Consider the following 27,430-nt stretch of genomic DNA (forward strand, 5'->3'; position numbering starts at 1 on the left):
GAGTATTGTTGGCAATTATTCATAATTGTGCATATTAATTTCAGCATAATTTTTCTCATTACCAAAATTCTGGAATCTAAAACCTTCAGACTATCCAAAAGCCTTTATATTCAAGACAACTAGTCTGCCACAGGAGTAGACATCAAGCTGACCTTATATATAAGTGCACTGTGGTGAAAATAGATTCATTCACCAATTTTAGATGACCCAAATCTTGAGTTATTGATAACTAACATTGTAAATGTATACAGTGTTCCCCATAGTGCTACATTAAGAGTTTACTATTGCTGCTAGCCTAAACTTGTACCTATTCTGTAGGAATTGTAAGTATTTGAATTTTGGAACGAATTGTACTTTTCTTTCACCACAATTCAGACGTAAATATTCAACTTCTTAGTCCAGTTTATCTGACGGCTAGAGTTACTGGTTGCAGTGAAGATTCAGATTTTACATTCAACATGAGACACAATGAGTTCAATAAGTATTGACAATATGAAAAATGTGATAGAGATTTGGAATAAGCCAAAACTCAGGACATATGGTTTAATCAGTACTTAAATAAACTTTAGTTGAATTCTGTGAAATTTAATCAGCCTAAAAAGAGAAGATCTCTGTGTGATATCTTACCAGGATGTCATGTTCATATTGAAGAACAGGATTGGCTTTGTCAGTTATGTGAGTTAAATAAAGTAAAAAATGAAATACATTTTGTTTTGTATTGTCCTTTGTATCATAACTCCAGAAGTAAGTTAAAAGAGACTTCCTTATGGAAGATGTTGAAATTATGAAAACACTTTTGCTTTGTGTGAGTATTTGGACAAAGTCTGGTGATTAAGAAAACATGTTTTTGACAGGTAGCTTTTATTTAGTTTTTGGGATATTTTGTTTGCTTTTCTGTGTAAAACATGTTTTCCCTCTGATACACACAGTATGTAATTTGCCGCAATGATTTGTTTTTCTTTGGAACACGAATGTCTATCACCAGAAGTTGTTATTTCTATGTCGTAGTATTGTGTGTCATGTAATGGACCATTTTAATGGTATGACACAAAAGTAAAAAAAATCCTGAATTCATTCATATTATGTTTCATATCATCTTACACACTTTCATTTCTTCTTTTCTACATTGAATCTGTCCTTCTTTCTTTCCTCTTTCAGCTGATCTAAACGTATGACAGACCCCAAAATTGGAGATTTCTTCACTCAACTGCGACACTTATTGTCACTGTGAGAAAACTATATGGCTAAAAGTATGCAGACACCCTTGTTGCTTTCTACCATCCTTCCTGTATTTCCAAAGCTACATAATAAAGTTCTATTGTGGGGCCACTTCAAACTGACTGTAAATATGTGAATAAGGGTCAGGAATGCTGCCAAGGTGCAAACCGCTCCTTTAGTTGGAATACGGCCAAACTACTAACCCCTCCCTTCTCTCAGAGAACTTTGACTGTATACGTCCTGGTTTCTGCTGCTATCACAGATTTACAAGTTTAGAGATGGGTGTAACCAACATGCTGTGAAGTGCAAGAGCTAATGAGCCACTTTAAAGCAGATGAGTGTGCAAAAGGAAAGAGAGGTTTGGCTTTGTGTGACGCTTTTGCTATGTAGTTCCTTTGCTATGAGGGAAATGAAACTCATGTGACATTAACCATCAGTGAGAGGTGAAATGGCGCAGCAAGGAAATCAAGCAGACAGAGTGAAATTCTGTTGTTCGATCTGTCTGGATCTACTGAAGGATCCGGTGACTATTCCCTGTGGACACAACTACTGCATGAGCTGTATTAAAACCTTCTGGGATGGAGAAGATCAGAAGATCCATAGCTGTCCTCAGTGCCGAAAGACTTTCATACCGAGGCCTGACCTGGTGAAAAACACCATGTTAGCAGAGTTAGTGGAGGAGAAGAAGACCAGACTGGGAGCTGCTCCAGCTGATCATTGCTATGCTGGACCTGAAGATGTGGCCTGTGATGTCTGTACTGGGGGGAAGCTGAAAGCCCTCAAATCCTGTCTGGTTTGTCTGGCCTCCTACTGTGAGCAACACCTTCAGCCTCACTACGAGTCTCCTACTTTTAAAAAACACAAACTGATTGAAGCTTCCGTTAAACTTCAGGAGACCATCTGCTCTCGTCATGATGAGGTGATGAAGATTTTCTGCCGCACTGATCAGCAGTGTATCTGTATGCTTTGCTCCATGGATGAACATAAAGGCCACGACACAATCTCAGCTGCAGCAGAAAGGACAGAGAAGCAGAAGGAGCTCAGCGTAAGTCAGCAAAATATCCAGCAGAGAATCCAGGAGAGAGAGAAAGATGTGAAGGAGCTTCAACAGGAGGTGGAGGCTATCAATCGCTCTGCTGATAAAGCAGTGGAGGACAGTGAGAAGATCTTCACTGAGTTGATCCGTGACATTCAGAAAAGAAGCTCAGATGTGAAGCAGCAGATCAGATCTCAGCAGGAAACTGAAGTGAATCAGGTCAAAGATCTTCAGGAGAAGCTGCAGCAGGAGATCAAGGAGCTGAAGAAGAAAGACGTTGAGCTGGAGAAGCTCTTACGCACAGAGGATCACACCCAGTTTCTGCAAAAATACCCCTCGCTGTCAGGTGTTTGTGGATCTGCAGGCTCTCCAAGAACCAATATTAGTCATCTGTGGTACTTTAAGGATGTAATGGCAGCTGTGACAGTGGTCAGAGATAAACTGCAGATCATTCTTAGTGAGAAATGGCCACAACCAGAGCCGAAGACCAGAGCTGAGTTCTTACAATATTCACGTCAGATCACACTGGATCCAAACACAGCAAACAATTTTCTGGTTTTATCAGATGGGAACAGAAAGGTAACATTTAAGAGAGATAATAAACCATATTCTCAACATCCAGACAGATTCACTTGTATATCTCAGGTCCTGAGTAAAGATGGTCTGACTGGACGTTGTTACTGGGAGGTGGAGAAGAGCAGGAGTGTTGAAGTAGCAGTCGCATACAAGAGTATTAGTAGATCAGGGGACTTTAATGCGCATGTATTTGGATACAACGAAAGGTCTTGGGTTTTACGTTGTGACAATGGATACACATTCAGACATAACAATATCTTTGCTGCTGCCATCTCAGGCCCTCAATCCTCAAGAATAGGAGTGTACCTCGATCACAGTGCAGGTATTCTGTCTTTCTACAGCATCTCTGAAACGATGACCCTCCTCCACAGAGTCCAGACCACATTCACTCAGCCGCTCTACGCTGGACTTAGTCTTTGGTCTGATGGAGACACTGCCGAGTTGTGTAAGTTCAAGTAGACTGAGGGATGGTTAATGTTTACACCTGATTCTTGACCATCGTACTCCTTATCACAATCCTGGAGCCTTGACATTATAGTGCTGTGACTGAGGTTTTCATAAAAGAAATTTCAAGAAGAATGTCTGAAAAAAAAACCTCAACAAATTGTAGACAATCGTCTTAGTGACTTTAAAAAAATCAAAAAACATCAGCTGTGTGTTAAGTAGCAAAAAACAACATTCACTATGACAGAGAAAGGTGTTTACATTGGTGATTGAAAGCAATACTATCATGATTAAACCAGTAGTTTGATTTATACCATATATCCTATAGAAATATACTGTATATCTTAAGGTAAATGTATTATATTTTTTACAATGGCTAAGAATCACTTGAGTTTCAATTTTACTGCTCTTCATATTAAATGTATTTTTCATAAATGATAAATCTGGTTAATAATAATATTATGTGATAGTTGTTTTTAGGGTTTTTATGATGATAATTGTTTTATTGAATACATCATTTTATAATCTCTGCATTTCTGTTTAATAATTTTAAGGTGACAACTAAGATAATTGTTGATTAGCATCCAGTCCTCTGATGCAATTTGACAAAGTAATCCTGATATATTTGAATTACTGTTTATTAATTTAGTAGGTGGAACTATTGTGTTGGTGCAAAATACAGTGCTTGTTCATCAATGATGAATGATGAACAATAAATCAATCTAATAAATCTGTGCCTGATTGTTTGTTTACATTTACAGACTGAGGTTTTTCTTTCTGAGTGCGAACAGTCTCATTCTTGTAATCATCCAGCCATTGTAAAGGTAATCTAACATATAAAAAATAAAATGTAAATCAAGATTTAGTAAATGTGTATTCATTTGTGTATTTATAATACACCAACACTACCAAGTTAGTTTAATGGACCTGAGGCTCATGTTATTTTTGCAACTTTAACCACAAGAAACTCCAATATGTGACAATTTAAATCAAATATTATGAAATATCATTTTAGGACCAAATACTAATGATCGTATCTGCTAATAGGTATGTTTTGATTACATGTCATCATATGTATATCAACATATATGCATTTTCTGGAAATATTTCATTTTAACTTTTTCAAAGATGTGTACTGCAGAAAATTGGTCACTTCTTTGCCCTAAGCAGTGTCTGACAGGTTGCCCACAACAATGTCCACCAATCAAATGGTTCTATTGGGGTTTAGCTTATAAATGGTTAAGGAGTTAGCATCATTTTTAGGGATTTTAGGGTCTGTCTGTCACAGAGAAGGAGGTGGGATACAAGTTCAGCCTGAGAGTCCTGTCTCAGGGTATGCAATCACTGCTCCTAATGAAGCTTCTGGTGTGAGCTCATGTAAATAGTAGAATATCTGGATTTTTACTAACCAGGCTGGTCAGTATTTCCATCACCGTCTATAGTGGAAATGTTACTGTTTTATCTTGTGGTTGAATTAATGTTCAGCTGCCAGACAATCCGAGTTACTGGAGATTTGAGTTTAAACAGTTAACTCACCTGCTCAACATGTCTCATGTCAGATGTACAAAAACTTCCAGTAAAACTGAGCAATTAATTTAAAAAATGTAAGAAAGAAAGTAAAAATTGTAAGAATTATTGAAATGTCTCAAAGTTTTATTTGGATTAAAAAGTTGGAATGTTCGGTTATACATAAAAATATCTGTTACAAAGCAATGTATAAATCTCTTTCACTGTTTTTCTCTATCACACACACTTATACCCACATACACACACACTAGTGTTACAGTCATTACAGTGGTACACAACCAGTCCCATAGCTTTTAAAGATGTAAGATTTTCTTTTTGAAGATTTGCCACCAAATTAGTCGTGATGCCTGCAAACGATTAATCGTGTCAAAATCAGAAAAATGGATAAATCCAACCTGCCTGGTTGAAATTTCAACCTTAATGTTTTAAAGTGCAACAACTGAGGATTAAGAAATATGGACACTGGAAGGTTTTCCCTCCTGAACGTAAAATACTGACTAGCTTCCAAAACTGTTCAACTTGAGTCCCCTCGATAGATTGTCTAGTGAGAATCATTATAACTGATGGCTAAATGCAGTGTCTGCAAAGTGCAGGTAAAAAGTCAAAGCATGTTTACTTAAAAATCAACATTTTCTGTGCTCTAATTATTTATCTCACAAATATATAGTTATAGAACATTTCCCCAAAGTCTTTTCATGACTGTCAAATAACTACATGACCTATAATTGTTTTTTTATTGTGTCAAATTGCTATCAAACTGTAGCCAATATTGCGGGTCTTGTTATCATTTTCACATGAAATCTAATTATATTTTAAGGACTTTAACAGTCATTCGAGGACTGTAGGAAACATACACATCATATAAATGTAAAATAGACTTTCACAAAACAGGAAAAGCTCCTGTAGAAAATGTTTGTTTTGATCACTGACAATGAACAGACTTCTGTACTGGTACAACTCTTTAAACGTCACTCTACTGTTATCTGCTTTCATTTCATTTTATTATTTATGTAAATTTAGCTTATTTTCCTCAAATAAAGGCAATCTAAGTTTAACTTTGCCATCTCAGACTTTCAGAATTGCGTGAAAAACATTATGAATGATAACTTAATGTAAAAAGTGACACCAAATTTTAATCTGAGCACATTAAAAATGAGACAAAGGGACAGGAAGTAACAAGAAGAAGAGGTTTTCCTGTTGATTCCTGCAGTACAACAAAACACTGGACCTCCAAGTGTCAGAAAAACAACTAAAAACATGAATTTAATGGGAGGAATTTTCTTAAAATGACTTTAAATCATTCATCATCACTGCTAATTTGCTGACGGCACATTTAAAGAAAACCTTCCATGTTTTAATTGTAAGAAAAACAAAAATACTTCAGTTGAAAGTATACTCAGTCTGGAAATGTGAGATGCTGTTTTTGAGATGTAGTGTTTTAACAGAAAGCATATTAAGAGAATGTGAGGGAAAACTTGAGCAAAGGATGGAAGTACAGTACGTTTTTAAAACTACAGCCAGAGCTCTGCACCTGAAAGCCTTTTCACTGACATGACAAACTGTTCAGTACATTAACGTTGTGACAAACACTTCCTGTTCACCGCAGTACCGGCATTGTGCAAAACTTCCTCAAAAACACTGTTTGGGTGCAGGAAAAGAAGCAAAAGCTAACTAAAACTAAAAATAGTTTTAAATATTTTCCAATGTCACAAGTTCATCAGCAAACTGTCGTTACAACTGTTTCTGGTCCAGTCCGTGTGAATTTTAAGACATGTAAAGTCTCACCATGACAAACTAAAAACATGTTGACATTTTATAGTATTTTTCGGTACAAGATGTGAATTTAAAGAATAAAGCTGTCATTTTCTATTTTTTTTTTACTGTCAACAAATCTCATGTTTGGATCCAAACCAACAATGAACTGATCTACTAACACGTATTGTGTGTGTATCCTGATATATCTTATTCCTCTGTGCTTTAGACCTCCGTTGTTGTCCAAAAACTATTAAAAAAACATCAATAAGCCACACCGCTGCACTGGGTGACATGTTCCTTCGCCATGAAGATTAGTCACGTTAGTTTGTTTAGAAACGGCTTTAAAGACTAATAACAGCGATCATGTTTTCAGAGTGTGAGGCAGACGCCACTGAGCATGTGCAGGAACCTAGTTCTGTTTAAGGCTCCACTAGCTTGTTGTGCTACATATCACAACTTGACTTGACTTTGTATTAATATTATTTACAATGTACAGTTTAGTGATGTAGCCGTTATTAGTCTTTGGAGTCGTTTCTAAACAAACTAACATGACCAAATTCTTCATAATGAAGGAACATGACTCATTGACGTGTTTTTGGACGACAACGGAGGTCTATGGAACAGAGGAATAAGATATATCAGGCTTTCGATAAACACACAATACTTTTAAGTAAATTGGGTCATTGTTGGTTTGGCTCTAAACATGAGATTTGTTGACAATAAGAAAGATATAGAAAAATATAGAAAACCGAGAGCAAAATCCTTTAAATATTGTAAAATATACAGCTACTGTTGGACTGATAGCTTGTGTTTGTAGTGTATTACTGAGCTCTAGGTTTTGTTTGCTTTCATTGAGATATTTGCTCTTAGTGTCAAGCTCAATTGTGTATTTTAAATCGATTAAATACAAATTATGTATAAAACCTCACATTACAATTTTCAAAAAGGCAAGTCAAAAAAAAAACATGGTAGCCTTTGGAAAAGGTCAAGTAGTCAGTTAATAGACTAAACCAACAATAGTGTTCTTTATGTAAAATGATCCGGTTCAAGCTTCAAAGCTCAGGGGATGTAAAATATTTTTGAAAAAGCCTTTTTGTGAGAATTTATAGGCAATAAGACTTTATGTGCAACATAAAAATGAACTTTTATAAACATTTATAAATAATTAAAGGTACCTACAGTGTCATAAAACTAAATATTCTGTCAGAATGTCTCAAAAGTGGCGATTTTTGGTCCTTTTCACAGAGGTGGTACAACACAAATCTGCAGGAGGCTTCAGTAGAGTTAAATTAAAAGAAACTCTTACAAACATTATAACCACCACTAAGACTCACCGTTTGTCTGTCTGTTAACACAGTAACGATCAAAAACCCCGACCCAGCAGTCATTCAACTCAGAGCTCCACATTATCCCGTTTTAATTCAGTTTTATAATCTCCTCTGGCTCAGAATGAGAATAATGTTCTTCTTGGTACCGTTTGTTTCAGATAAATGTAGTTTTATGCTTTAATGGGTTAGTTAACGTGAATTAGTCCTCTTCTCTAAACCTGCTGAGTGAAGACTTTTCAGTTTGAATGTTGTGAGCTGGCCTGATTTTTTTGAAAAAAAAAACTGGTAAATGTAACGAATGTAAACACTGAAACATGATAAAAATTTTTGACAAAGTTTACGCAAAACATCTGTGATCAGACAAAAAGAGGAAAAGCTGAAGTCGTGGCTCTTTGAAGCGCGTGTCCAGCCATCTGGATGATATTCTCTCCAATGGTTTCCGTCACTGGGATCGATTTGGACCATCTAACATCAAACAATCGAGCTTCGAGGTTGGAGTTTTGGACAGTCGAACCGAATCCATGAAAAGAAAAGAGTCCAGTCAGGAAGAAAATCTTTCTTACAGTCTAATGTAACTGTCAGTTTTAAGGCAGCGAAGGTCCGTCCAGCTCCCAGTCGTCATGACAACAGTGAGCACAGCGAGGTCTCGGTCGCCAGGGTGACGTTACATCGGAAACAATCCCATCACACCTCAAGAGTTCCTGTTTCTCCAATTTTGCAACCAAACTAGGAATAAAATTGACCAAGCTGATTTTGTTGAATTAAAAACTATCTGGAAATTGAAATATTCAGTTTTTTTTAAATGAAATACGGCAGACTGGAGCGCCGTCACCGCCGCGTGCAAGTGCGTTTTTGTCTGGTTAACAAAGCAGGAAAAACCCCTCTGTAGTGTTATTGACAGGTGGGGGAGCCCCAACGATTGTTTGTTTCAGGATTTCCACGTCAGAGAAGTGAAATGTAGTTTTTAGGCACGATCCCACGCTTCCCGCCCACAACCGCCAAAATCCACTGCTCATCCACAGATTCCACCTGCGTTATAATGTCACCAACCTGCAGGAAGAAGACAGAGAGGAAGACAGAGATCGGACTTGTTAGTGAAAACAAACAAAAACATGAAGCTGTTGTCGTTGACTTTAGGTAAAAAATAAACAATTAAATTTGACAGATTTGCCTGAATTTAATGTTTTGTCATTGAATCTGTGTCCAGAATAAAAACATAAAACTTCCTCATAAATAAATATCTACTCATCACACACACACACACACACCTTTAGTGAGAGCTCGTCCTCGCTCTCTGCCGTGAAGTCAAACAGAACCTTGGCCACGCCCTTAACCGCTGACTGCTGGCCTGGGATTGGCTGAGCTGGAAACAGGAAGAAGAAGTTGTGGTTAGAAACTTTGGGAGCCACATGCACACACACACACATACCTACCAAAGGCTGCAACTAACAGTTACTTTCATTATTAATTAACCTGTCAAGTATTTCTTCAATTACCGTATAGACCTGAATATGAGAAAATATTTCATCCTGAATATTTTGTGTCTCATATTTGTTTCACAAGATCAGAGATTCTCTTTGAATGAACGCGAGCTGTTATATTATGGGTTGTTTGTAGCCTTAATGTTGCTAAGCTTGCGAGTGTATTCAAGTCTGTTTATAGTCAGTCTGCACTCAAAGTGTTTGGTTAGATCAATTTAACCCGCGGGAGTGTCTGAAGGCTTGTGTAATGTGTTTTTCTGCTACAGAGAAAATATATTCATGACGAATGAAAGCGAGTTCAAAGCGAATCCTGACAGCTTTACTGCAGAAAACACCACCGAGGACTGAATCATCCCCGTCAAACAGCCAAGAACTACTGCTGTCAGAGACGATGAGGAGCTCAAACAGACAAACAGAAAGTGAAAAACTCTGGAGAAAATCATTTTTTAATGCATCCAAGAGTCTGTCAGGAGAGAGCGAGAGTATGTAACTGATAGAAAAGCTCCATAAATGTGGGATTTACGATCTGCTTTAATTGTGTTATTTCACTTTTAGTGGAGAAATAGAGAGAAAAGCTTCAAGGATGAGGACTCTAACACTAAATCAGGGGGCAAAGTTTCCCAACAGGATGAGTGTGAAAGTGTTTTGTATCTTCAAAAAGTCTTTTTACAAAAACAAGTGCTGAAAAAGGGTGGTCGTCTTATGATCATGGTTTTATAATCTCTTAATCCAATCTAATCTATTAATCATTTAGTCTAATGAGCCTGAGGCGATGTCTTTAAATATCTTGATTTGTCCAATGAAAAGTTCAAAACTACACATAAGCAGCAAATCCTCACATCTGAGAGACTGTAACCAGAGAACGTCGGATGATTTTTGTCTTAATAAACAGCTTAAACAACAAAGAAATGATCAAAAATGTGACTTGTAACGAGGGACAAACACAGGCAGGTTCCTGGCAGCGGCTGGTTCACACCCACATCTGTCTCAGTAACGCTGAGGAAAGCATCGGGCTGAAAGGCCTCGGATTTATTGCTGCTGTGCATCATTTTTTAAGAAAAAACGCCCAAAAATGTGATGGTTGCAGCCAATAAAATGTGATGATTTGAAGCTTTTTTTAGTGTCAAACTGAACATCTTTGGATTTTGGACAAAACGAGACATTTGAAGACGTCGACTGGGGCTCTGAGAGATGATAACGGGCGTTATTCACTATTTTCTGACATTTTATAGACAAAACAATTAATCCATTAATTGAAAAAAATACTTTCCAGATTAATAAATAATGAAAATATTTGTTAGACGCAGCCCTAGACGAACAAACATTTTCTGCCCTGTGATTGGCTGAACTGTCTGTAATATCCTGAGTGATAAAACCCCACCCGTCTAGCACAGTCAGGAGTATAAAACAAACCATCCACACAGTTTTGTAAATACTTCCCTTCACCTGCCACCCACACACACACGATGAGGCATACACTAACAAACAGTGTGTCTCTGCTCTGTATAAGTGTGTGTACAAATATTTTCTGTACTACTATTTTCACTTTTTGAATTATTTTTGATATTTATTCTCTTATAATTTACTAATTTATCTTTTCTTGCTGCCTTATTCAAGGTTTCAAGGATTCAAGGACCTTTATTGTCACCTCACCACTGTTAGATTTATGCTTTTCAGTTTCAGATGTTACCTTTGAGGTGGTGTTTCCCTGTGTTTGGTGAAAAAGGCGTAAATGCAAGAGGAACAGTGTGCACGGTTGACTTAGTACAGGCACTAAAATCACTTTGCAGTATCACTCAATTCTTTTAAAGTAGGTTTTATTAAATCTTTTTCTTCTAATATATTATTTTTTATTATGGATTTATTTATTTTATGTACATTTTAAAAGCCACCTTGTTTTAATTCTGGTATTTTACTTGTATCTTGGTGTGCAAGCACTCTGGATTACATTCCACCTAATATAAATATAATATTTAAATAAAGTTTGACTGACTGACAGATGTGTGTTTTTGTTGGTTTCACTAATGGCTGAGATATTACAAACATATTACTGTGTTTATGATATTTCATTATGTTTTTTTCTGATGTATTTTTGTGTGTTTGTACCCTGGCAGGGCCGTGTGAAGGCAGCCGGGTAAAGTCCCTCCTTCCCCTCCAGTCTTCCTCTCCTCCACTCGGAGTCGATGTGCTCGGTGACTCGGATCAGCGCCCCCTTGTGGAAAGACAGATCCTCCGCAGTCTGACCTGGGAAGTCGAACAGAGCCACGGCCCACTCCTCCGCCTGCACACAGACACAAACACAGATTCAACTCATTTTTACTACATTTAAATGAAATCAAATGTAAATTTAAAAAGGAAGAGAAATATTACAGCATGAGAATAAATTAAAAGCCTAATCAATAGAATTTATGAGTGAAAAACATTAATGAGCAAAAATGAATCTACAGAAAATTTATACAATATAAAGTGAATGAAACAAGTAGAAAAAGTGAAACATACACATGAACATCTGACATAAAAAGGACCGATGTCTAATATTTAAACACATATTGATCATGATTTCTGTCTGTGAAACACTCACCTCTGTGTTCAGGTCCTGTGAGGACTTTGGTGCTGAAAAACGCAAAAATAATCATAAATAAACATTATATGCAAATCCAAAGATGCAGCAGCCTTCATTTATCAGATCATTTATGTATCATGAGAAAAATGTCGGTAGAAAAGACTAAAGGACGAGAATTAAAAGCTTTGTATATGAGAAGACGAGTTTAATAAAACATATAAAACCCTTAAAAACACTTTTCACTGATTAAAGACGATTAAAGAAGTAATTCAACAATTTCTATGGTGTTTTATATTTTTATTAAGAAATATGGTGAATGGGAAGAAAAAACAATGTAGGTTTAACAATGAGAATCACAGTTAAAACATAGAAACATGATAATAATAATAATAATAATAATAATAATAATAATAATAATAAATGTTTTGTGCATCTCAATGGATCAAAAGAAGAACAATCCATACTTTCTACCTTTTTAAAAGGTGTTTTTATATTATTCAAAGCCCATAAAAACAAGAAACAAACTCACACAAAAACAAATTCTTCACCAAGGGAGACGAGTAACTCACTTACTAGAAAAAATTAAAAAGAAATTTACGTCTAATTAGCTGTGTCACTTCCTAGTATGAGCCTGTATTAACCATCAAGAAAAATCAATCAACTAAAACAAGAAGGAAGCTGAAGAGTTTAATAAGAAGAGAAAGAAAAGGAAGGAAAGTAAACTCTGCTGCTCACCGGTACTTTCTATCACTGTCGTATCCGTTGATGTAGTCTTCGCCGTTTCCCCCGGCAACGGCGCCGGCTGCGGGAGGGGCTCCACCACTTTGGCGAAGTTCAGGGGGAATATTCCGATTCGCCCGTGGATCTGGCCCCGCCCCCACTCCTGCCCAATGACCTCTAGGAGGGCGATGACATCACCCTGGGAGAAGGTGAGCTCGTCCTCTTCCTCGCCCTCGTAGTCGAACAAGGCGACGCACCGAGGACCGCTGCACACACACACACACACACACACACACACACACACACACACACACACACATTTAGAGACATGTAGAAATCATTTCACTCTTTTCCTTTAAATATACAGAAGTTCCTGTTTATGTGTTGGAGTTTAACGTGTCGTGTGTGTCGGACCTGACAGGAGGAGGATCCGGCTGCTCTTTGGGTTCAGTCGGCTGCACAGGCAGGATGGACTACGAAGAACAAAACATCAGTTTAGTTTAACTTAGTTCATCCTGGACGCTGATATTTCATCATTTCCCCGGTTTGAGTCCAGCGAGGGACGTGTGTTGCTTGTCATCACCTTCTCAGAGCTGAACTTTAAGGCTCATGTGGAGTTCGTTACCAAAAAAATCTGCACACTGTCCTGCTGGAAAGAAAACACACTTTTCTTTCCAGCAGGACAGATTATTCTAGTGTTCTCCTATCAGATCTACCAAAAAGAAGTCATGAATCAGTTATAATTGATCCAGGACTCTGCTGTCTGACTGTTGGCAGTGTCTGTATTGATTGTAAAACCTTTAACTTGTTTTTGAGGCTCTTCAAGGACAGTTTGTCCAAAGAACTCAGAGAAGTATTGATTTCTTTACAACTAAACTTAAAACCTGCTTATTTTAGTTGAGCTTCTGATTTAAATGTTTTAGGGCCATTATTATTATTTATTATTATTATTTAACTGTGTCTACATTTAAGACTAAAGGGGATCTTGTCTTTGCTGTTCGGGCTGCCTGAGGAGCTCAGAGTCACTAAATCACAATCTTCCCTTAAAACACTTCTTACAACTAATTTTTATCAGTTTATGAATCATTTTTATTTTTGACATCTTTCTATGTTTTACAAACTGCACCTTTTAGATATTTATCTTATATTCATGCAAAGCACTTTGAACATTTGTTTTTACTGATGTCTGTCTTTGATTTTATTCCTTTACTTCATTTTTTATCGTTTGTTTTGTGTAAACTTCGTAACATTGGTTTTTAAAGGTGCTATACAAATAAAATGTATTATTATTATTTATTGTATTTATGTTTATAAATGTTTTATTCCCTCTTATTGATTTTATTTGTCAGCTTTTAATCTATTTTATCTAGTTTTTATTTAATTGTCTTAATCTATTTGTTTCATTATTACATTTTAATCATTTTTATTTCTCGTGTGCATTAGTGTTGTTGTTTTTATTGTTTTTATAGTTTACATTTGTTCTTATTATGAGCTTGAGCTAACCTGTATTAAAGGTGCTATACAAATAAAGTTTGATTGATCGCTTCTCTGTTTTCCTGTCTGTGTCGACAGAACACAGTAGAGAGCTCGGTTAGAGTTCATCCATCTGTTCCTTCAGTGTGATTTAAACTATAAACAGTTTGAAAATGTTTAAACGTGTATTTAATTTATTAAGTTTTCAAACTGTGTGTTTGTTACATAAATTAGACAAGAAAATTATGGTGATGTGTCTCATTATGATTATTATTATTATGTATTTAATGACACTTGAGTGACCATTTTATAATAATTAACATTATATAATATCAACACTTTAAGGCTTTAACAAGCTGTTTAAATACCTGAGACTCTGATAGGTCGAGGCCCTCCAGGGCAGGTTTTGATTGGCTGTCCTGATCTGGGACAGGCTCTGGTTGGGTGTCCAGGTCCAGGAGACACTGTGATGGTTCGATGAGAGTAGTGACGGCGGTTTGGCTCCTCCCCTCACCTGATAGAGGCTCAGAGGGCGGCGGGCTCGGGTCGTCCAGGACGATCAGGACTTCCTGTTTCTAGGATATGAATAAATTGGTAAATTACACACATTACCACTCAAATCTATGAGCTTTTATTTGTTTTAATGTGTGTGTGTGTTCGTCCGTACTGCGTAGCTGTTATAGAGAGGGTGTCCTGGTTTAGGGCGGGGGGGCAGCGGTGGCCCTTTCTTTGGTGCCTTCTGACCCTGCGTCTGATTGGATGTTACAGAAGACGCCGTCTGTGAAGGCGAGGACTGGCTGGCTGGAGAAACGGAGGGAGCAGGACTGGTTTTGGAAGGAGGAGGGATCTGGTTAGCCGGGGGAGCTGAGTTGATGGATGGAGGCGGCGGTCGACCAGGGGTGGATTTGATTGGCGGAGGGCGAAGGGGGAGGAGCTTCACACTTGCAGGCCTGAAGAGAAAGAGACACGAGTTACATGAAATCGCTTTATGGTACAAAACAGGAAGAGAAAGCAGAGCTACAGCGATCTGTTTGCGGTCAGATCTGACAGCAGACATGCAAAATAAAAAAATAAAAACTTCCCGTTTGTTTATCTTGTTATATAATCAAAACATTGAAAGAAACCAGACCAGCCTGTATAAACAACGAGAGGAATTCTGGGATGTATCTCGTCTTTGAGGGCGAACATTCAAGTGTAAATAGTTTGTGCAAAGGCCGAAAATAAAGGATTACCTAACTCTCAAAGCAGTTAACTATGACGCTACGTACTAGAAATACATAAATATTTTTAAATTTTGTGATTATTCTTCTCACGAAGTTGAATTTTCTAACCTGTCTGGTATTTCTGCCTTTTTTAAGAGTTTTATACAACTCCAAAATTTCAGATATTGGACATTTTGGGTAATTTCCAGGGCAATTTTTTCAAATGATGGGAAATACCTGATTACTATGTTGGATGACAGACAAATATTTAATGACTCTTATTTAAAAAAAGCGAAGGGAGCAGCCGAACTTATAATGCAAGAACATTAAATAGGTAAAAAATACTCACACTGAGTTTTAATTCTAGTTCCAGATTGTAACTGTGTGAGTATTTTCATCCATTTAATGCATATTTTATTTTGAAAACTAAAAAATTGTGCAGGTACAGAAGCCTGACTGAGCAACATCCAGACACACTTTGCAAAACATATTAAGTATTTGTTTATTTTACAAGAGCAAAGGTAATTTTACATTTTTTAGGGGCGTTTTGCCTTATGACCCTGTCAATTTCCGACCCTGATCTACATCAGTACTGCACTGCAGACTGACCTCTATGGTGAATGTGTTATTAAGTGTATTTGGGGTTAAAGCAGCTACAGACTCCCGCAGCTGCATTTGATATTGAAAATAATAACTGCTTGGTGTAAAAGCCCAAAACAAGCAACTATTAGTGGAGGTATATTTACTTTTTTATGACTTAAGGGAGAAGTTCACAACTTTTGAAGTCTGTCTTAAAACAATAGTCATGTATCCTTCTGAACATTCCTGCTGTTAATACGGACCAATAGAAGATCCCTTCATAAAACGCCTCTATGTAAGCGATGGGCCCAAAATCCACAGTCCTCATTCTGTTTTGAGGCTTCAGCAGTCTGAGTAAGTCAAACAAAGTGGGTTATCTTCCAAAGTAAATGTCTTTTTAGTACAAAATCCCCACTTTTTTTTGTTTCCCTGGACAGTGTTTCTGTTGATTTTGCCCCCATCACTTATACTGGAAGCACACTGGGAAGGGAGCCGGTAAGTATGAAGAGGAGGGACGACTACAGCAAGAAAAACATGTTTCAATGTTCATTTGGGAAGCTGCAGATTGATTTAAGACAGACTTTAAAAAATGCAAACTTATCCTTTAAACTAGACCATAAAAAGATGTTTAGATGACAGTGAAATTAACCAGAATATTGTAACATAATTGCTATCAAATCACTATTATTATTAAATTAGAATGTGCTGAATGTCAAAGGATACAAAACTATCAGGCCAAACACAGGCTCCTTATTTTTGACTTCTATCTTTGCAGACGGTGCATATCAATGAGTGTCAGTGCTTGTCTTTTAAAATTATTTTCAACTAACTGCTGGAATAACAAGAAACTGGGAGAAACAGTGACCATCAGAGCAGAGCACACTCGCTCCCTTTGTTCCAGAGCAACGGCAGAAATCTGAGATTCAGCCAAACACAGAGCAGCCTAATTCCTATTTAATTAACAAATCTTTTCACTTTTATCAGGCAGTTTGATTCATCTTCATCCTAGATCTTTATTACCGTGGAGGAAGAGGAGGGTCTGAGGAGTTTGTGTTAGCAGGGCTGGTAGTTTCTGCTTTGGTCTGGACCACAGGGCCTTTCCTCAGGGCTGGAGCTGGAGCCGGAGCTGGAGCTGGAGGTTTGGACGAGGCGGGGACGGGGCCCGGTCCAGCTGGTTTGGGGGCTATAGCCGGGGCAGCAGTTGTAGGTTTGGCTGCTGGGACCGGGTTTGGATGTGGAGGTGTTGGTGAGGCTCCAGCGGGTTTTGGGGCCAGAGTGGGAGCTGGAGATGGTAAAATACAAAAAACAAAAAACCTCAAAAATTGTCACATTTTGACTCCTAAAATCAAAACAATTCTCATTTATTTGCAAGTTAAACATCACATAAGAATATTGAGATAAACTGAGTTTTTACATTCAGCTGCTTCACAGTAAAATCCCTCCAGAAAGATATTTGGTTTGATGTCTTCCTGTCATCAAATTCACACTGGTTAGACGACTTTTTACTGTGAAGCAGCTTCAGGCGAACAGTGTACAAGTGTGGAAGTGTTTCATGACTGAAATACAAGTTAGAGTCTAAGTAATTAAAATGTTTGGATACTATAACACACACATTAAGACTCATTATCAAATCAAACAAACAAACTTTAATTGTAAAGCACCTTTCATACAGGTAAGTGCTTTACAAATGACTGACAAGCCGATAACAAGACAGAACAAATGTAGAAAGTACAAATAAAGATTAACACATGTGTAAAAAAAGAATAATAATAATAAAGGCTCAAACAAAATAAGATAAAACCAATAAAAGACAATGAAAGTTATAATAGGTAAGATGGAATAAAACATTTGAAAATATGAAAACAATAAAACCAGTGATTGGAATAAAATAAAAAACAGTTTCAGCTGCTCAGAGTTCCTCAGGCAGACTGTTTGGCAGCAGCTCGGAGAATAAAAACTAAAAGCTGCCTCACAAACCGACCGTCATCTCCCCAAAAATATGTCTTTCTTGACTCATATTAGCTTAAATATGAGCACAGATTGAACAGCTACGTGGGTAAAGATAGACCAATGACCTCACATACTGATGACCTACTTTAGTTTAAAGTCCTGTTGTTGTGAAGGAGTGATGACGAAAGAGCCACGTATCTGTTTTTGTATTGTTTCCTTGGGGCGCTGTACCAAATGTTCTGTTGCTGGTATTACATCTGTTACACAACTGAGTGAAGTGGAAAAGTTTCTCCATGTGTGTGAAAAAAAAAATAAAACAGCATGAAAACTCTTAACCGGCTACCTTGATTAAACAAATTAACGTAGCAGCCAATAAAACCTGATTAATTACAGCATGAGGAATTATCAGTTTAGCTGACCAATCATATGGCTCGGCTGAAAACACACACACACACACAACTATGACACATCAAACTCACAGCACACAACAACAGTGGAGGCTTTTTTCTTCTCTCACAATCACAGCATTTTTCTTTCTCAGCGTTTGCGTTGCATAATATAAACCCTCTCTCTCTCTCTCTCTCTCTTACTGTTGCACACACACACACACACGCGGAGCACATAAAATCATTCCACGTTTGCATATTTTCTGTCACATAACGAGCAAGTAAGATCTGTCTTTCTAAGCACTCAAACGCTCCATTGTATTAGAGCTACATGCAGCTTAGTGTCTCTCTCTCTCTCTCTCTCTTACCGCTGCCTCTGCGTGGTGAGGTCAGTGCTGCCGGTTTGGTCGGGATGCCTGGACGAACACTTGCTACTTTAACTGAAATAATAACAAAAACAAGAGGAAAATATTAAAAGTCTGTCCTGAACAAAAAAAACCTAAAAAATGCAGAAATATTAGTTGCCAGAGGACATCTAATGTCTGCTTGATTTATAGACACAATACTACTTTTTAACACATTCTTCTTCCTTGTCAAGACCTGGTGACTACATTACCCACAATGCAACTCGACCACCATCAGTTTAGTCTGGTGTGTTGTGCTAGTAGCTAATCTAATGTAGCCTGGAGCTGCTAGCCAGAGGTCTGGTAACCTTTAACCTTTCTGACTCGACACCCGCAGAGTTTTTTTTTTTCCATTTTCAAACTTGTAGTCTGAATCACCGCACCTGCAGACTGACGGACTTCACAGGTTCATTCCGAGGAAGTCTGCGAGTGCTGAGGTCTGTCCAAATCCACGACTCATCAAGCCCACAAGGGGCCTCAAGTGGACTTTCAGCAGACTTCCAGAGAATCCACTTGGGGTGCAGATGTCACTCATCAATCATTTAAATATCTATAATTATCATAATAATAACAGGATATGCAAAATATTTACTTTTGATGACATTTTTGTTGTATGATCGATGAAGTGAGGTTTGATAATGTCCCCAGAATAATCGTCCTTTAAGCTTAATAACATGGATTTCTTTATCATCATCTTCTAAACTAAACAGGCAAAGTCTGGTTTTTCTTCTTCTACAATGTGAATCTCACTGAACTGTGTAAAGCAGCTGATCTGCACATATCAACACCATAAAGAACCGTTCCGAAAAACACTTTGAAATGAGTCACAGGGTCAAACGGTTCACTTAATCTCCACGGAAACACTTGAGGTCTTTGGTCTTGAGGTCACGTGATGATGGTGAACACATCACGGTACGTAGAACTGAAGTCCACGAGGGCTCAGTCCACAAGTCCAGAGGGTGGACGTTTAGATTCAGCCGTAGTTTTAAGACCCAACGAAACTGAGGCAATTTATCAGATTTTACACACAAAAGGCTTCATACTACTATTTACACATATACAGTAGAACATGCAGTTACCCTTTTATTTAATAAATAAAATATAATTTGTTTCTAACAGGTGGAAATTACTTAGAAAGATGTTAAGTTCAGAGTCTGACGAGGCCTCTAATGTGTCAGCAGACGGTTGGCAAACTAGATTCACCATTAAAGGCCAGACTGGGTAGTTTATCTGCAGACTTCGCTGGTATCTGTCAAGTTGGAGACAAACAGAAAAAGTCACTTTCTTCAACTACTTCAGCCTGTTTTCAGTATCTTTCCTTTCCTTCCAGTGTAAGCGGAGACGTTCGCTTGTTGTTTAGTCTGAGACTACAATGAAGCGCTGTTCAGCAGTCGATACGAAGGCCTCAAGAAACACTGACGTCACTGCAAATCCCAGAGAGACGTTTCAGTGTAAACAGCAGGGAGAATTTAAAATGTCAGCATCAACACTAACACCTGATTGGAAACATCTTTCAAGTGATATTTCAGCGCACTGGAATCTCTACGAGCACCTTCTTCCTTTATGTGCTCAAAAACACTTGAGACTTCATATATATATATTCATATATTGACATAGTCCAGGTTTGAGACACATACAACAAAAAAAAGCTCACAACTGCAAATTCAAAAATGAACAAAACCAGGTCGACCAAGTCAATCTGAATCACTCAAAGAGGTGTCGGCAGTGATTCAAAGGTCTGGAAACTCAATTATACAACTACAAAATTTATGATTAAATTCTGTAATTTAAGCCAACAACTGATAGTGGCATCTTTATTTTAACAGAACCAGTTGAGAAGAATCAAATTTCTCCACCTGAAAACTGAGACAAAAACAGCTGAAAATGAAGCCAGTTTGTTTTAATTTTTGAGATGTTACTCATCATTTTTGTGCATTACGATTTAGTTTTGTACTGATGTATTTGGGTATTGGCCTGAAAACAAGGAACCAGCATGATATCAGCTGGTGTTTTCCTAATAAGTAAATCCATGTTGCTAAACATACAGACACTATATTGCCAAAAGTATTGGCTCATCTGCCTTGACTCGCATATGAACTTAAGTGACATCCCATTCTTAATCCATAGGGTTTAATATGACGTCAGTCCATCCTTTGCAGCTATAATAGCTTCAACTCTTCTGGGAAGGCTTTCCACATGGTTTTGGAATGTGTTTATGGGAATTTTTGACCATTCTTCCAGAAGCACATTTGTGAGGTCACACACTGACGTTGGACGAGAAGGCCTGGCTCTCAATCTCCGCTCTAATTCATCCCAAAGGTGTTCTATCGGAATGAGGTCAAGACTCTGTGCAGGCCAGTCAAGTTCATCCACACCAAACTCTCTCATCCATGTCTTTATGGACCTTGCTTTGTGCACTGGTCATGTTGGAACAGGAAGGGGCCATCCCCAAACTGTTCCCACAATGTTGGGAGGGTGGAATTGTCCAAAATCTCTTGGTATGCTGAAGCATTCAGAGTTCATTTTTCTGGAACTAAGGGGCCAAGCTCAGCTCCAGAAAAACAACCCCACACCATAATCCCCCCTCCACCAAACTTTACACTTGGCACAATGCAGTCAGACAAGTACTGTTCTCCTGGAAACCGCCAAACTAAGACTTGTCCATCAGATCGCCAGATGGTGAAGCGCGATTAGTCACTCCAGAGAACGCGTCTCGACTGCTCTAGAGTCCAGTGGCGGCGTTCTTTACACCACTGCATCCGAAACTTTGCATTGCACTTGATGATGTATGGCTTGGATGCAGCTGCTCGGCCATGGAAACCCATTCCATGAAGCTCTCTACGCACTGTTCTTGAGCTAATCTGAAGGCCACATGAGGTTTGGAGGTCTGTAGCGACTGACTGCACACTATGCACCTCAGCATCCACTGACCCCGCTCCGTCATTTTACGTGGCCTACCACTTTGTGGCTTAGTTGCTGTCGTTCCCAATCCCCTCCACTTTGTTATAACACCACTGACAGTTGACTGTGGAATATTTAGGAGCGAGGAAATTCCCCGACTGAGCTTGTTGCACAGGTTCCATCCTATCACAGAGCGACCCATTCTTTCACAACTGTTTGTAGAAACAGTCTGCATGCCATGGTGCTTGATTTTATACACCTGTGGCCATGGAAGTGATTGGAAGACCTGATTTCAATTATTTGGATGGGTGAGTGAATACTTTTGGCAATATAGTGTATATAAACAGTATAAACTGTAAAAGTCATAAAGCCTAACAGTGGTGATGACTGAAATCTAAACAAGGATTAGCACAGCTGCAGCCGCTCTGCAAATAAGTCTGAAGTTCAGTCAACAGAACAAACTACATTGAGAGTTTATCAGCAGCTGCTACACATTCAGGTTATCTGGTAGATAAGCGGTGCAAGCAGGAGGCAGCACGCTCGCTCCTAACCACATGTAAATATTTGTAAAATGACCTGAAGTGAAATGAACTTCTGCACACCCGCAGACACAGAGGAGTTGAATGAGTTTGACTTTTTATACTTTCCAGACCTACGTTTTGCTGCTCAGTTTACAGAAACATCGACTTTAAATGAGAAAAATATTACACGTCACGACAGCAAACATGCCCATCAACAGCAGTTTGTAAATAAAAATATAGACCTGGAAATGTGCGTTTCAGAATGATACTCACCGGTTTGACTTGCGGCGTCCTCCGTCTCGTCATTCCCAGCATGAGTCTCCATCTGTGCTCCACTGCTGACCTCCATGGAGGGTCTCGGGGGAAGAGTTAGGGTAGTACGCCCAGGTGCGGTGTTCTTATCCTGGGGTGGAGCTCCCGTGCTGGCCCTGGGGGCGACTAGAGGTCTGGGTGGAGGTTTGGGGTTGGCTGGGGAGGGGGTCTCGCTGAGAGAGGGGGTGAGTTTGGGTGGAGGGGGTCTGGGGGCCGGGACAGGGGCAGAGGCAGAGGAAGAGGAACTAGATGGGGGGCTTTCTGTAACAGGAAGGGGTTTGGGTGTTACTGCAGGTTTTTCTGTGTTTTTGGAGGGTTGGGGTGCCAAAGCCGGAGCAGATTTCGGGGTACAAGAAGGTGCTGGTTCAGCAGTAGTTTGAGGTTTAGAGTCTGCAGACGGGGTCTCAGGTGTAGTCAGAGCCTCGGTATTATCTGAGCCCGCTGTTGCCACTGGTACGACCCCATCTTCCCAGAACACCTTGCTGGATGGTTTGGGGGCATGTGAGAAGGTTTTGGGTTTCGGAGCGACCGTGGGAGGAGCTGATTTGGCCGGTTGCCCCTGGAGACGAGGGCGCGGGCGGGGCTCAGGTCTCTTTGTGACAGCAAAGCCCTCAATGGTCCCGCTGCCTCTGTTACCGTCTCCACAGCTCCCATCAGCCACCTGCTGCTGCTGCTGCTGCTGCTGCTGCTCAAAGGCCTGTATCCTCGCTTTCAGAGTCGCCATGTCCTCCCCGTCCTCTTCCTCCTCGTTCTCCGATTGGCTGGGCCCGCTGCTGTCGCTGCGTTGATCAGGGAAGCCCCAGTCGTCTGAGCTGAAGGCCTCGAGAAGCTCCTGCAGGTATTTCCCCTGATTCACTTCCTTGTTAGTGGTTTCACTTCCTGCTCGGGCGGCTAACGTGGCTAAACCGTCCTCTCGCAGTTTCACCAAAGTCTGAACTTTCACCTCGTTGCTGATTGGCTGCACACTGAGCTTGGAACGAGGGCGCGGCCTGGGACGTTCCAACGGGACTTGAGAAGGAGTGGTCGAAGGGGTTGCCGCGTCAACAGCAGCTAAAGGCCGATCCCATTGGTTGGTTTGGGCGCTACCGGTCGAGGTCAAAGGTGAACAAAGGTCAGTGAGGATGTCACAGCACTGTGTGTGTGTGGAGGTGTGTGTGACTGTCTCAGAGCGCGTGTTTGGTACCACGATGTCACGGTCAAGCGAGGTGAGTGCTGATTGGCTGGCGGTGATGGCGATGTCTTCAACATGAGACGGTTTTGGAGGCTGGGGGAGAGGAGGCCGCGGTGGTCTGACTGGTCGTCTCACTAAACACAAACACAAATTATTTTTACTCACAAATAAAAGAAAAAAATGAAGTAAAAAGCATCAAAATAACGGAGCTCCTCTCACCCTGCGAGTCTTGAGGATCAGGAGCAGCTCCTGGGTCGGTCTGGGTGGCGATGGTTATTGTAGAAACTGGACGTGATGTGGATGAGGATGAGGAGGAGCACGAGGAGGAGGAAGAGGGACGGAGAACCTGCTCCTGTGTCTTCTCCCTGATCACCTCCTCATAGGAAGGAGGAGGCTGAGGAGGAAACACACAACGAAAATATTAAATCACAACAAAGATACAAGTAGAGCTTGACTAATACATAAGTAGATAAACAGAAACTTAATTAACTGTTTTGATAGTCGATTAATTTTCTTTCTTTCTTAACTTTCTTTCATTTCTGTAATATATACTTTTATTTGTCATTATCGAGTCAGTAAAATCAATATTTTTGGATTTTGGACTGTTGGTCAGACTAAACAAGGCTCTGGGAAATTATAATGAGCCTTTTTGGTACCATTTCTGACATTTTATAGGCAAAACAATTAAGTAATTAACTGACAAAATAATCCTTTACTAAAAAAGTAATTAAAACAATTAGCTAGATTTTTTTGTACACTTTTGTTCTGGATTTGTCATTTTCTCTGCAGACAATCAGTGTTTTCCATGACTTCATTCCAACTAGTTTGACTTTTTAAGAACTGATCATCGTGAACACAAAACTTGCACAATTCTGGATAAATTAAAAGCTAAAATTTCCTCACTCAGCACTAAACATCTCGTAGAAGCACCTTAAAGCTCACAAACTCAACCATTAACATTTAACAGGGTACAGATTCTCCACTAGAGGGAGCTGATCGGCCATTTTCAGAACAGTTCTGCACATGTTAACTTGAGCCGCTTATAGGGACGGAAATGGTAACAGCAGTTTAAAAAACCTGCAGCTGTTGACATGTTGATATCGCCACCTGCAGGCAAAGAAAAGAACAACTGCTGCAATCTTAACACAGGTGACACCTGCAGGCGATGAGTCTTAGCGCTTCACACCAAAATCTTTCCACTAAATTTCCCCGAAATCTGCTGAAAAGTTTTGTTAAAACTGCTAACGAACAAACAAACATGACTGAAAACCTCCTTGTCAGAGATAAGAAGACCTTTAATAAAAAGGACTCGATCTATATTAATATTCATTGATACGTCATCATTACCTGTATGGACGGAGGGATCGTGGATCCCCAGATCTGTGCAGCAGGAGGAGGGGGAGGAGGGAATCCTCCAGAAGCTCCAGGGAACCAGGATGTGGAGGCTAGTGGTTCAGCTGACAAGATGGTGATCTCTGGTCGCCTAGCAACAAATCCAAATAAAAGGAAGTCAGAAACGGAGGAATCAACATTTATAAAGACACATGGCATGTTTAACAGCAGAGGGACTGATGTAATAGCTTAAAATTTCCAGTTTTTATAAACTAATTTTCCACAAAGGAAGTCTGTTCGATTAATAATGAAACATCATGTGTTTCCAATTAAAAAAGACAGTTGGATTTGGATAAAATGCAGGAATTATTAACAGTTAGCTGGAGCCAAAGAGATGTCTTTAAAGTGACTGTTTTGTTTGGTTAAAAGCCAAAAAATCCCAAGAATGCTTAATTTACAGAGATATTGTCAGAGGTGGACAAAAGCAAACATATCTTCACATTTGAGAAGCTGTTTGACATCAAGTGTTTGACGATTTTACTTGAATTACCAAACTGTTAACCAATAAATTGCGAAAATAATCAGTGGATCAATCAATAATGAAAGTAGTTGTTAATTATGGTCATAGACTAATTATTGTCAGGTCTGCCTTCACTTTCCACTTTATAACTTTTTATTTCTTATTTTACATTACCCATCTAATCTTTCATCTTTTTTTTTCTATTTCCATGTTCGTTTGTATTTTATGGATTTTGACATTCATTGTTTTATTTTAAGGATGTTTTTATGAGTTACTGGTGTTATAATTGTCTCAGGTATTTGAGGTTTGACTCATCCTCTGATTGGTTGTTTCAGCCTGTGACTTTTTCATAAAGATGTTGTTTCATACTGTGAATCTGACGCCTGCCTCTAATAAGCTTTTGCATATATACACATGTCTACCGCACATGCATCAGACCACACTTCAATCTAATAAAACACAAGAAAAAAAACAAGCTTTCATAGTGAAGGAAACGTAGCTCAGCTGTGATATCTTAACGATTAGAGAAAGGTTTATAAATGTTTGATTAAAGTGTGTAAATATAAAGCAGGAAGGAGCTGAGTAATAAAACGCCCCACCAGTGAATTCCTTACATGGAGTTTATTTACTGTAAACAGTAAAGGTCACGCTTGCTTGTTGACTACAAACACTCTCTCTCTTTTCATGACTTGACTTGTGTACAACCCAGTAACCAACTACTCTAACGGGACCTTCTCTCTGTCATTTTATACTTCTGAACAATAAGATATTTGCTTGGAGATTATCTGTAGTAAGGTGAGGTGATTCAGACTAAAGGGGTAAACAGGTAAAGGTCTTGTGTTTGTTATTTGGCAAATATGTTGTCCCACGGAGAGCAGAACTACATTTGAACATTCAGGAAGCACATTTGCTCCGCTGCACACATACTTCCTGGTTTATCCCCTTAAAGCAGCTGTATTTGTGCAATAAAATCTAATAACATTAAGACAATCCAGCAGTGTCTTACCTCCTGTCTCTTTCTCTGTCCCTGTCTCTCTCTCGCTCTCTGTCTCGTTCTCGGGGCGTCTCGGACAGAGACGTTGACCTGGTTGACGCTGACGGACAGAAAACATAGAGACAGCAAGTTAGCGACTTTGACAAAGATGTAACGCTGAAGACAAGAAGGTGAGTAAAAGCTTCATGGAATATTAAATCTATTGCAAGCATCATACAGGTTCAATTAGATGATTAACAAAGCAGATGTAGAATATATACGTGATTTAAAGGTCCAACAATCAGTCAATAAGTCAATCAATAGAAAATGAATCTGCAACTATTTTGATCAAATAATTATTTTAGTCATTTTTAAGCAAAAATGCCAGAAATTTGCTGGTTTAAGGTTCTTAAATATGCAGATTTTATGCTTTTATTTGTCATACATGAATATTTTGGGTATGTTGTTGGTTGGACAAAACAAGATATTTTCAGCCCTGATGTGATGTTGTCAAATAATGAAGAGACTCAAGTCAAGATATGAAAAATAAATTAGGTGACAGACATCTATGTTAATCTATGTTATGGTCATATTTTGATGTATTAACCCACAAAAGGTCAAACCTAACATGCTGCTGTGTTTACATCAAACTGAGACTCTAAATGCACTGTGCTGCTAACTTGCTCTTTATTTTTTTATTTTGTTTTTTTCTCTTGGGATTTATATGTTTTAACATTGTTTAAAGGGATTTTTTAGATATACAGTACATCTTTATCCTTTCTGTTGTTGTTGCACTGTTGTGGGCTGAGAGGAACAGCATTTCGGTTCTTTTGTTTGTGCAAATATACAAGAAAATGACTAAATCTTGAATATTTTCCATTTGGAAAATATTCAGCCAACGATTCAGATGGACTTCAGATATCTGCAAAGCTCTGCTGGAGGAGTGACCATCTTTACACTTAAGTCTCTTTTACATTTTTAAAAGTCAACATAAGAGCACCAAAGAAAAATATTCATCTTTACAATCAAAAGTTTACTTTGATGCACCTTTTACAGTT

The 27,430-nt window shown here is 38.8% G+C and overlaps 2 protein-coding genes across 2 annotated transcripts in view; one reads left to right on the top strand and one right to left on the bottom strand.

The window, feature by feature from the left end:
• Nucleotides 1-901: 901 nt before the first annotated feature.
• Nucleotides 902-6,420, top strand: LOC122974118 (tripartite motif-containing protein 16-like). The gene has a single exon (XM_044342021.1). The coding sequence runs from the start codon at nucleotides 1,667-1,669 to the stop codon at nucleotides 3,287-3,289; it is 1,623 nt and encodes a 540-aa protein (XP_044197956.1). The 5' UTR covers nucleotides 902-1,666; the 3' UTR covers nucleotides 3,290-6,420.
• Nucleotides 6,421-7,646: 1,226 nt separating this feature from the next.
• Nucleotides 7,647-27,430, bottom strand: part of LOC122974072 (proteoglycan 4-like) — a 38,631-nt gene continuing 18,847 nt past the window's right edge. Inside the window, exons 4-17 of the mRNA XM_044341927.1 lie at nucleotides 26,406-26,493; nucleotides 24,895-25,030; nucleotides 23,767-23,941; nucleotides 22,338-23,681; nucleotides 18,607-18,678; nucleotides 16,923-17,184; nucleotides 14,789-15,071; nucleotides 14,490-14,696; nucleotides 13,063-13,121; nucleotides 12,664-12,914; nucleotides 11,947-11,978; nucleotides 11,472-11,646; nucleotides 9,153-9,247; nucleotides 7,647-8,934 (exon numbers count right to left, since the gene is read on the bottom strand). Of these exons, the coding sequence (XP_044197862.1) occupies nucleotides 8,827-8,934; nucleotides 9,153-9,247; nucleotides 11,472-11,646; nucleotides 11,947-11,978; nucleotides 12,664-12,914; nucleotides 13,063-13,121; nucleotides 14,490-14,696; nucleotides 14,789-15,071; nucleotides 16,923-17,184; nucleotides 18,607-18,678; nucleotides 22,338-23,681; nucleotides 23,767-23,941; nucleotides 24,895-25,030; nucleotides 26,406-26,493 (3,287 nt within the window). The 3' untranslated portion in view covers nucleotides 7,647-8,826. The remainder of the gene's footprint in view (nucleotides 8,935-9,152; nucleotides 9,248-11,471; nucleotides 11,647-11,946; nucleotides 11,979-12,663; nucleotides 12,915-13,062; nucleotides 13,122-14,489; nucleotides 14,697-14,788; nucleotides 15,072-16,922; nucleotides 17,185-18,606; nucleotides 18,679-22,337; nucleotides 23,682-23,766; nucleotides 23,942-24,894; nucleotides 25,031-26,405; nucleotides 26,494-27,430) is intronic.

This window comes from Thunnus albacares, chromosome 22 (genome assembly GCF_914725855.1).
Source record: "Thunnus albacares chromosome 22, fThuAlb1.1, whole genome shotgun sequence".
Classification (NCBI taxonomy): Eukaryota; Metazoa; Chordata; class Actinopteri; order Scombriformes; family Scombridae; genus Thunnus; species Thunnus albacares.